This window comes from Aristolochia californica, unplaced genomic scaffold (genome assembly GCF_029961685.1).
Source record: "Aristolochia californica isolate CCGP_79_NKW_82.1479 unplaced genomic scaffold, dmAriCali1.0.hap1 SCAF_7, whole genome shotgun sequence".
Lineage (NCBI taxonomy): Eukaryota > Viridiplantae > Streptophyta > Magnoliopsida > Piperales > Aristolochiaceae > Aristolochia > Aristolochia californica.
Window position 1 is genome coordinate 780190 of NW_027182268.1, and position 11592 is coordinate 791781.

The 11592-nt window shown below is 37.9% G+C and overlaps 1 protein-coding gene and 1 long non-coding RNA gene across 2 annotated transcripts; one reads left to right on the forward strand and one right to left on the reverse strand.

The window, feature by feature from the left end:
- Positions 1 to 858: 858 nt before the first annotated feature.
- On the reverse strand, positions 859 to 7421 carry LOC137937794 (uncharacterized). Its single transcript, XR_011109653.1, has 4 exons — positions 7334 to 7421; positions 6996 to 7161; positions 1230 to 1429; positions 859 to 1073 (listed from the first exon to the last, which is right to left on the reverse strand). It is a non-coding gene; the product is annotated as an uncharacterized lncRNA (long non-coding RNA).
- A 1615-nt stretch (positions 7422 to 9036) lies between these two features.
- Positions 9037 to 10352, forward strand: LOC137937793 (secoisolariciresinol dehydrogenase-like). Its single transcript, XM_068782973.1, has 2 exons — positions 9037 to 9088; positions 9446 to 10352. The coding sequence occupies exons 1-2, from the start codon at positions 9051 to 9053 to the stop codon at positions 10233 to 10235; spliced, it is 828 nt and encodes a 275-aa protein (XP_068639074.1). The 5' UTR covers positions 9037 to 9050; the 3' UTR covers positions 10236 to 10352.
- The last annotated feature ends 1240 nt before the right edge of the window (positions 10353 to 11592 follow it).

The window sequence follows — 11592 nt, forward strand, 5'->3', positions numbered from 1 at the left end:
AGTCATTAGAAAAGATGAGGACTGGCTTTGGTATTCTCGTCTCCTTATCATCTTCCATGTGATTGCTTCCAATGAATGGCCCTGAAACTATTTTCGGAAGAGAATTCAAAACTGATGCTTGCAGTACAGTGACAGAGAGTTTGACAAATGCTACAGTAATGGGTTTACTATGGAAAGGTGAAAAATTACCTCCCTGAAAAAGCTCTCTTGGGCTAATACAAACCATTTCTTTCAGACCGCATGAAGTTTGAAATCGGTCCCTGACTTGTGAAAGCAATTTTTGGGTCTTAACTGATGCAACATGACGTCTTATGCTCCCCAAATCTGCTACAAGACGATACAGACAAAAGCAAAATGCCACAGGATTGGTCCCTGAATTGCTGAGCAATAATGCCCACCTTTTCAACGTCCTCCTCGTAGGGGTAAATCACCACTGTCGATAGGAATCGTGCTTGGAAATCAAATTTTAGATTTTCTCGTCTTCAGTAGGGTTGCGAATTTCGCCAAGACAGCCGCGTCTCTGTCGAGAGCCATCTCAGATTTTGAAGTTCATGAGATCATTTTCCGGACGGAAGAGGAGAGAACCCCCCATGGAGGGGTGGAATCCCCTATTCTCACTTGAGTGCTCCTTCACTCTTTCTACATGGCAAGGAACCGAGTTTCCTTTTTAAAATTTTAAAAATAACGGGAACCATAGCGTCCAAATTTTCTTGTATTTCTGTTTTTTCACTCGCTTGTATGTTCACAAAGCCTAGGGCAACAAATTGGAAGAAGAGGAAAAGTTAACTTCAGATCAAAACTCGGTAATTTATTAAAAATGGATGAGAGAACATTACCAGGCTTCTCAGGTTGCTACACACTCAGCCCATTCCGGAAACCCCGTTTAATTACTGTATCTGTTATTAAATGGCTAAGGAGCCTCTTTTGAGGGATATAAACAGGCCTAGTTTTTGTAACAGGAATTATATCCTCGAACATGACACCATGAAGTCTAAACTTTTTTGTAAAACCATAATTCTAGAGCTTCCCAAAATTGTTCTACATCAGAAGTTCCAGTTTTTTCTTGGTCATGCCTGCAATGAGTAACAACCCGATCAGAGGACCTTACCTTGTCACACCTTGGTTAATTTGCCAGAATACATGATTGGCACCTTTCATGTGTGCCACTCCAACTATTAGTGCCAAACAACAGAGAAGGACAGAACAACAAAGTGTAGAAAGTGATTTACCTTTCGGTACCAGGTAGAAGAAGATCAGCTTCTTTATCACCAATAGAGGGTGCTCTCAGTGTGCCACCTCTTATGTGCGAACCGGGCAAGGAGCTGACAGAATCCGGTTTATGGGTGACCGAAAGCAGGCTCCTTGATTGGCGGATCTCTTGAGAATGTCAACACAGTAACAGGGGACCGAAGCATAATAGTAGTGGAACCTGGAACTTTTTTGCCATATTTAGTTAAAAGAGGTCCAATTCCTAGCTCTTCAAAAAAAAAAAAAAAAAATCCTAGTTGTAAGAAATTTGATTATATAGAAAGCAGTAAACAATCACGAGAAATAAACAGAATGTTTAATCTGGTCATATGGGAGTATTTCTAGACTTTGTTATTCAAGTCAAATCAAAAGAACAAAGATTTCATGACCACACTCTGGCATGCAGACAAAGACTGAGACAACCATCTACTCTTTTGTCAAGGATCTCACATGCTGTGGTCACACAAAGCAAAGATGATTAACCTTGTAACATGACACTTGGATGTAGGACATGGCTCTATGTGGAAGATGTTATCAAATTGAAGATATATAAAAGAAGGAAGAAGAAAAGATAAAAGTAAAGGACTGAAATACAGCTGTTTTTATTTCAGAAAAGTCGCTATTTTAAGAAAGTACTCCACTTGTGCTTTCTATCTAAGGAAAGTGAGCATGCTTCCACTTTTAGCAGTTTCCTTTAGGAAAATCTTTGGCTAGTAAGTCTTGTCAATATTAAATTTGGGAAGGTTCCGAAGTTAGTAAGTCCATTCATAGTTATTTCTATCTAAATTAGTTGCAAGAATTCTTTCTCAACAGCTGATTTCATTGTAGAAAGTAACAATTTAATTGTAATGAGAATGTTTAATTTTAGAAAATTTTCATTGTGGGATGTTCCTTATTTTGGCAAGTCTTTGGATGTTTTTTAAGTCTATAAATAGATGAATTTACCACAACTTCCAACAAGTTTTGAAGTTTTTTTTTTTTTTGGTAGTTGAAGCTCCATTGTTTCTCTTTCCTTTTGCCAAGAATAGTTTCTTGTACGAGCTACTGCTACATCTTCACAAACTGTACTCGCCGTGTCTTCTTCTCTTGAACTTTGAAACCGGGTATTCCTTAAGAGTTGAGAAGCTAGCAGTGGTTACTCATATTCCTACTCCAACCTTGTCCTTCAACTTTTTTTTTGTAAGGCGGCAATCTTTGATATGAGAGCTAATGTCTAATCAAGGCTAGTGCCAAGACTCTAAATCTTGAAGAATCAACATTGAGAGCATGTCAAGATAAAATTTTGAGGACTTCAAAGCTAACATAACAAGCAAGTTTGAGCAACTCATGGAATAATTTTCACAAGCCACTACAAGTACTGCTGCTTATATAAGAGTTGGCAATGTGGGATCTTGAGATTATGAAAAAGACAATTTCATGGAACCTCAGCCCAGGGACACGCCTTTGTTGTGAGACCACAAATTCCACACCCAAGACGCCTTCAAGATCATTCTACACCAAGGTAATACTGCTGACGGGAGAGTGGAATTAAATTTGAGGTTTCTAAATTTAATTTACAGTTAAGGGGACAAACCGCTATATGGTAGTAAGCCACAACATACAACTGAAGCCAGCTCTTTGAACCCAAGATCACTATATGGCAAGAGATGAAGAGGTAAACCGTCGAGCCTTGTATGAAAGACTCACAAACTTACACAAGGTACATAATCTGTTTTCCAATGCACTGAAGGTCTACAAATTGCTAGTAATGAACCGGTTGGGGTAGACACAAGATCAATTGGTTTCTGGGTACACAAGTGCATTGAAACCATCTATCTCTAAGCAATTATGTATGCTTACACTTACTTTTATCTCAGCCTTTATCGAAACTCAATATGCTGAAGAAGATGAAAAGGCCTCCTCTGTTAGAGCACTGAATTATCAGTCTTCCTTTCAGGCATTTAATTCACCAACAACTTAAAAATACACCTCTTAATACAACTCATCCATCATACTCATCCTCAAAGTAGACCTTGAGCTTTTAGACCACCCCAAAATAAACCCATGAGTGTATGTTTTAAGTGTGGGAAGGCAGGTCATCACAAAGCCCAATGTCCACAAGTTAGCAACAACTCTTAAGTTCATAAAGATAGAAGTGAAGAAAAGAGAGTTTTTTATAGGAACCCTCACATTTCTAAAAAATCAAGGAAGAAGGAAGAAGAAGCAAGAGAAAAGGTACCACACATGTGGACCCGTGCACATGCATGAGCACGGGCACAAGGGCAAGAGAGGAAAATGATACTCAAGGGCAAAAGTGGAAATAAGGTTAAAAGTCAAGGGTAGAAATGAGAGTCCCACCTTCCTTCTTTTGATGGATTCTTAGAATTTTTAATTTCCTTTGTTAAAGAATCTCTAGAAGAAAAGATTATAATTGATTTAGAAGTTTCCTAGATTCTCTCCTTTAATTTTGTAATCTCCCCTTGATTGATGTAATTAGGGAGCCTAATTGATTGAGGAGTTTCCCTAAACATGTAATGGAAAAAGTATAAATAAGGGTCTTGGTTGAAGAAAAAAATGAATCAAGGCTATTCCTCAAGTCTCTCTTGCCTTGCTCTCCTCTCTCTCTCTCTCTATCTATCTCTTTCTCTCCCTTGCCTAGAAGAGCCTTAATTATTTCTTTGGAACCTTGAAGAGGTTCTTACCAGTTTTATATACTATTGAGGATTCAGATGAAAATAGAGGTAGAAGAGTAAGATATATACTATTGAGGATTTAGGTGAAAATACAAACTATTTGGATGAAGAGGAAGAAGCTAGTGCTGGTATAACCTTTAGGGCCGAAGACTACTGTTCTCGATTATCTTAACTGGGTAGGTATTTTTTCACTCCTAAGAAGGATCGAGAGAATTGGTTACATCACAACATCTTTACCAGCACTAGTTCTCTTGGGGGTCAAACTGTCATATTGATTATTAGTTATTGATTTAGAGAGCCGTAACAATATTATTTTCTAAGCATGGTTACCAACCCCAATTTGAAAACAAAAGTTCATCCCCAACATTACAATGGTTAAATACTTTAGTTGAGTTGTCGGTTCCAAAAAGAGGTTTTGTTACCTTTAACATTGGAGATAAGGAGAACATAGGTGTGATGTGGTTCCAATGGATGCATGCCTCCTTTTACTTGGAAGACAATGACAGTATGATAGAGAGAAACATTTACTCCTTCCTTCTCCAAGGGGAGTAACTCACACTATTGCTAACTATGGAGCCACATGATCATGAAAACTCCAAATTTGTTCTATGCCTCCGAGGCAAATTTTGAGAAGCACATCGAAGAAGAAAAGATGGGTCTTGGTCTTGTTTCTACCATCCAACATGATGGGCAGCAAGCTGAAATGGATTTACAAAACAACCATACATTCAATATCACACATCTATCACCATATTATAGTGAACACAAAGTTGAAACTAAGAATTAGAGGATGAGTTGTTTTGAAGAGAGAGTACATGGTTCAATTGTGGAGAAAAGATGTCGTCCAAAACAATTGAAGATATATAAAAAATAGGAAGAAGAAAGTAAAAAAGAAAACTGAAATGGAGCTGTTTCTATTTTTAGAGAGTTACTATTTGATATCTAGGGAAACAAAAGTCAGCATGTTTCTACTTTTAATAGTTTCCTAGTTTGTCAACAGTCCCAATTAGGAGAGTTTTCTTTTTCGTCTTTCGTTGGAAAATCTTCTTTATTAATAGTCAATTTAGGAAAGTCCCAATGTCAGTAGGACCTTTTGTAATTTCAATCTAAATTAGTTGCTGGAATTTTTTCTTAGCAGCTGATTTCATTATAGAAAATCACATTTCAATTGTAATTAGGATGTATACTCTTGGACATTTAATTCGTGGAGATGTTTTCGAGTCCATAAATAGTTAAATCCACTGTAACTATTAACAAAGTTTTGAAGATTAATACATGTTTTTCTTTTTAGTTGCCAGTAAACCATTGTTTCTCGTTCCTTTTGCTGAGCATAGTTTCTTAGTAACTTTTTTTTTCTTGTACTAGCTACTACTAGTTACAAAAACAGCACCTGAAATTTCAAGTTCTTCTCTGTTTACTTTGAAAACCAGGTACTCCTTAGAGTTGAGAATCTGGTAGTTGGGTAACTCATACTCTAACCTTGTCCCTCAATTTTATTTCTGTAATTTCGTGCCATTTTGCTTGTCATAACCATCCCATGCAACAGCTAGGATTTATTCACCTGTCTCTATTTTTTAACATCAATGAGTACCCTCCTTGTGTCAACCCATAATGCAGCTAGTACAATGTTGCTTGCCCAGCTACCTGAGTTTTGTAGATAGATTTATCAATGCACAATGCCATCTGATCCATGTCAACATGTCTTAGTCAAGTTTCATAATACCAAGCTTGCTAAGTGTATTTACTACCTTAGGCTCAAAAGTGTTCTTGAACTGGAGATATCCTTACGCTACATCATGAATTGCTGCCCATGCCAATTGCTCGAGGCAAACAAGTCACCACCATTTCAAAGTTCAAATTATTGTAGTTTTAAGAATAGGTGCAATTAGATCAGGTCCTAAGTATCAAAGGCAGAATCCTTCTTCTAACTAGCTTGGTCCATTACTTCACTAAGTATCCTCTTTGTCTTACTTAGCCTTTCTCTGAATGTCAAAACTTGCTTTCGAGCCTTTGCGCTCATGTATTGCCCACCAGATGACCAGTGCCCCTTGGTTTGATCTTTGTGCCTGTGCACACTCCATGTGAACTACGCCCCCAGATTGTGCCTAAAGTTTTAGCACTCCAGCCCATGAAGTAGTCAGTGTTACAATAGGGAAGTAGAAGCAGTTGGTTGAAGGCACCATAGATACATTACTAACTCATTCAACAAAAACGAGATCATCACTTTAATAAAGGGTATGAAGGTTGGATCTCTTCCTGCAACTCTTGGCTGGAAATTTTCTCTTTGAAAAGTTATTAATGTACAAGATCATCACTTTTACATCATACTGTAATATTGCCACAACCTTTATTTTTGTAAGAACGGACCTCGTTATCTTCATTTTTATGTTTTAAAAATAAACTGTTTCTGCATTAAAATTCTAAAATAATTCAAGTACGAATAATAGGAAAAAAGAAGAATGTACAATATGGTGAGAATAAAGCAACTAGATCCATAGACTGGCTAAAATAAACATGCGTGCATGTAACTTACAAAGACTGGTTTCCATACTCCTTTTTATCATATGTAAAATTATAAATTTTGAAAAGAAAGTAAGTCATGGCCAAGGCCTGATCTTGCCAGATGGAAATTTGAGGACCATGTCAATAGCATGAGATATATTTGATGATTAAAGATATAGAATTTTGATACTGTACAGGCACATGCTTGAAATGGTAAAGAAATATTCTATATGAGACTTGAAGCAAGACCAAAATGTGAAGAAAGATTGTACAGTTTAAACTAGCCTCACCGCATGGATGAGAGAATTGGTCCAAATTAAAGCATGATTCACAGAAGAAGAGACTGGCTAGTGGCAAATAGAGTAATACAATTAAGATGGGATGTGCCGCAGTATACAATTACTTCAATGGAAGAGAAAACAAGAGAAGTTCATCTGAGTTTGTCTATAACATATTGTGAAATTTAACGACAACAGGCATAAAAGACAAGAATATGCAAATAAAGTTTGATGAACAAAAAGGGCAGATCTTTTAAACCTTTAGCTATTGAGAAAAGAAAAAAAAAAGTCAAACCTTTAGCTCAGACTTTCTCAAAGTCTTTATAATGAATCTTTGATCTTGTGAGAGGTATAATAAAGAACCACTTTTCCCAGGGGATGAAAGCTCTCGAAGACCATCAACACCACATAATGACATCATGTAATCAGCTGCATCTATCTCGAACATTTCCCTCAGATTCCTGGAAAAAAAGTAACATAGGATAAAGAAATCCAAATTTACTACAAAAAAATACCTCCTAGTGTGCTGAGTCAGTCAAGTCTTAGTACTAGTTAAAACTTCCTTTTTACATCTGATTTCAGTGATACTATGCACATCAGCCCAGAAGAGTGAAACCAAGCAGGAGTAGCTACCTGAAAAACCATTGGAGAATAATCCTTCCAATTAAAGTCAATGGAGTTGTGTGCAGGGGTATATAGTGAACCCTTTCTTGGAAAGTACATGCTTATTCTAGCTCGAAGTCCAAAAGCAGAGGAACGCACTTCACGCATGAGAACTGGAGAAACTAGAAAATAAGTTTCTCAATTTTTTTGGAAAATATACTTAATGATTAGAAAAAGGAAAACCCTTTGATGCTGAATGTTAGAAAAGATATTCATCATCTACAACGAGAAAATGGATGCATTGGACTCCACTATCTGAATGCTAGCTACCAGACAACTGCATTGATAACCTCATCTACAGAGAATTAAAAATTTCTAGCAGTAGCAGACACGACGAGAGGGCGAGAGGAGCGTCGAGATAGAGTGAACAAAAGAAAAATTAGAGGGATCAAGACGGGCTATTTGATGACATGTTAGGCGACATATCGTTAGACTGTTTGGATGCTGATGATACCACATAAGTGATCAAACATGTCACCTTTGACTTTGATTATATAATCAGTCAAAGTTGAATATTTTATATTAAATTTACTTGTGTTATTATTTATAAAAAAGAATTAGGTAGACATTGTGAGCTTAACTGCTATGCCTGAATTCAATGAACTCGTCGACTAAAAAATCTACGTGTGTCACCAGCTTGCATTTCAAAGTAAACAACGTATAGATTCAAGCTTGCTTCTATCCTTGTTTAAAGATTGAACAGTAAAACTTGAAAAGAATGGGTATACCTACTCACTGGTCGCCTGATTTGGTAATCGATGCCCTCCTAATTAAATGTGATCCTGACTTCAAATTGCTTTTTTATTTTATAAACCATGAGATGCTATGGAAATCTACATAAAACATGAACTACCCAGTTCTCAATTTGACAATATTAATCTTCTTATACCGACCCAAATGATAGTAAGTCTCACCTGCCGTACTTCTGGATTCCATGCTTTCAAAAGCTTCGTCGAGAATATGGATACCCCACTTAATTGTGTTAGGATTATCCATCGTAGATGCCTTCTAATACTTGCTTTCAACCAAATGATTCTCCCTCTGTAAAAAAAAACCATTTGCTTGCCTTTTATTCTACTGCAACTGATCACGAGTGCTTCAGTGCTTACTGCTTGCAATTGTTTGAGGTCTGGCTTGTGTTTTTAGGTGAGGTGGGTGAGAGTTAATTTTCTAACTGCGGACTTTTCGTTAGGTGAGGTTTAGAGGTCTGAGTTGGGTTTTAAAAAACTCAAAGCCAATCTACAGTTGGATGAGGCAGGAATCGGAGTCAAGGGGAAGGGAAAGGGGGTGCGAATGAGATTGTTTTCCAACCCTGGTTTGTTTTCTGAGTTTGGGAATAGAGCTCATTGTTCAGGGGTAATTGAGTGCCCATTCCGTGAAAGCTAGTATGAATTCTTTGACATTCTTGTTGAAAGAAACTTTGGGGGCCAAGACCAACCAACGCTGGGCTCCAGCTGTATTAACGGGTCACAAATGGACCTTGGACTGAGTCTTCTTCCTCCTTCCTTATATATTATTTCCTAGGATTATCGTATTGATCAAGTTGCATTTGAATAATAGAAATACCAGCCTTATTTTGGGACGTTATTTGAATGGCAAGTCCTCTATAAATTGATGAAGAGTCCCTCTCTTGCACCTATTCGGAAGAAGAAAAGCAGGCGAAGTGACTACTGCCTCCATTTTCAGCATGGGTCGGCTCTCCGTCTTTTCTTCTCTACCAAGAAGGTAATCTCTCTATTGCTAACGACTGCATTTCCACTGATTTTTTCCTGCTCGATCTCAACTGATCAATGTTCATCGTCTCCGATCATCATACGCTTAGGTTCTTATGAAGGCTGGTTGGTGCTCCGATCGGTGTTAATACAGTTGGAACAGGAAGGGTGTGTGGAGGAGATAATATCGTTTTTTAAGGAATTTTTTCAATAAATTAACCGCCGGAAAGATATTGTTTTCAGTTCATGTATCTGTAATTAACAATATTTTCCCGCGTTGAATCTGGCTAGAAATATGCTTTTTGCTTTAAAATTTGCATGATGACCACCGATTTTCCCGTAAATTGAAAGCGTCAACACGTGTATGCAGACTAGAAGGGAAGATAGCACTGATCACCGGCGGTGCCAGCGGCATCGGCGAGTGCACAGCGAGGTTGTTCTGCCGCAGCGGTGCCAAAGTCATCATCGCCGACGTCCAGGACGAACTGGGTCAATCCGTTTGCCGTGATCTAGGACCCGAAAATGTCTCCTTCGTACATTGCGATGTCACGGACGAAGCCCATGTCCAGGACGCTGTAGATTCTGCCATAGCAAGACACGGGAGGCTGGACATCGTCTTCAACAACGCCGGCATCACCGACGACCTCCATCCCTCCATTGTCGACAACAAGAAGGTTGACTTCGAGCGTGTGGTCGCCGTCAACCTCACCGGAGTCTTTCTGGGCACCAAGCACGCTGCCCGAGTGATGATCCCCAACCGCAATGGCTGCATCATAAACTCCGCCAGTGTCAGTGCGCTGGTGGGCTCGACGGTGTCCACGCATGCGTACACTTGCTCAAAGCACGCGGTGGTGGGACTGACAAAGAACTCGGCTGTGGAGCTGGGACGGTTTGGAATCCGGGTTAACTGTGTGTCGCCGTTTGGGGTGGCAACGCCCTTCTCGCAGAAATATGCGAAGATGTCGATGGAGGAGATTGAGAAGGCGATGAGCAGCATGGGCAACCTTAAAGGGGTTTATCTGAAGCCGGAGGACGTTGCAGAGGGCGTGGCTTTCTTGGCGAGTGATGATTCCAAGTACGTGAGCGGGCATAATCTGGTGATAGACGGTGGCTTCACCATCAGCAGCCCCTCACCTCCCATGCCCGAAACTGAAGTCTGAATCAGATGGGACTCTTGTGTTTGATAGAAACAATAAATTTCTGCAATTCTATTAAAAAAAAAAAAATATTGGTAGATGTAATCTACAGCCAGTTTTCTCCGTGATCAGTCAATTAAAAAGATGGAATTTTATAAAACAATTTAGTGCGAGTCTCTCGAAGTCTTTAATTCCCTGTAATTTTTTTGACGTCCATCTTTCATTATCTATGTATATATCAATTTTAATCGACTATTGGATGAATCTAATTTAAATTAAATTAAATAATGTATAATAAAATTAAACAACATTCAATTTTTGAAAAAGAGAAAACTTTCACTACCTCGATGTAATATGAATACATGAACCCAAGTAGTAGACTCTAATTATAATTAAATTATTCTTATCCTAATTACACCCAAAATTTAACATTTAAAGATAAATTCTGACATAATTAAAGAGGTACGCGTAAATAAAAGACTAATATAACTAAAACACTTCTTATGTCAGACCTCCTTCCATAATAATTTTAACTTTGTAAGACTTTTTATTATGAAAGTCATATAAGACTCTTCATATCTTCTCAGCAACACTCCCCCTCAAAGTAGAATTTATAACTTCAACTTGCAATGAGAAAAAATTTTGGCTTTCAATTTTTTTTTTGGTAAAAAAATATCTTCACATATGCAATTCTTCATAAATTCAAGAACTTCATCGTGCTCTCCCTGTTTTTTAATATTTGGGTTACATAAAAATTGCCACAACATGTGAAATAAAATATCACTCAAGGATGATGATAAAAACCCACTTAAGGGTACTCATAAAAAAATCTCCATAAACTTAAAACACCCATATGTATATAAAATTAAAAACCAATTGAAGCAACACACGAGAGGTTGACCCAAAGATGTATACAAAAATCAAAAAGGGATTATAGGAGAAAGGTAACCGATAAAGAGAAAGGTAAATAGGGAATGAATCGAAGGAAAACTAACCACTTCGATAATAACAAGGTGACTGTAATGATAAAAAAATAACTTAACAAAATTGACCGAAAAGTTTAAAACAAGTTTCAGCTAAACCAACTCGCAATTGAACAAAACCTAAAACAAGTATCCACCGGAAAATTGTAAGGACGAGGATCAGGTGAGGATTTGCAAAAGAAGGAAAAAGTTCATGGTAGGCACATTAGACGGAGGGAGACGAAAAGAACAAAACCTGCAACTTTCAACTTTTTCAAAAAATAAACGCTGACAAGGTGTTTTAAACGGAGAGATTTCGATTTATTCTATGAGAAAAGGGGAGGGTTTTAGCTGGGAAATCAATAAGGACGAGGCGACGAGGGTTTAGGTTTTGGGACTTACGAAGAGAGGAGACGGAG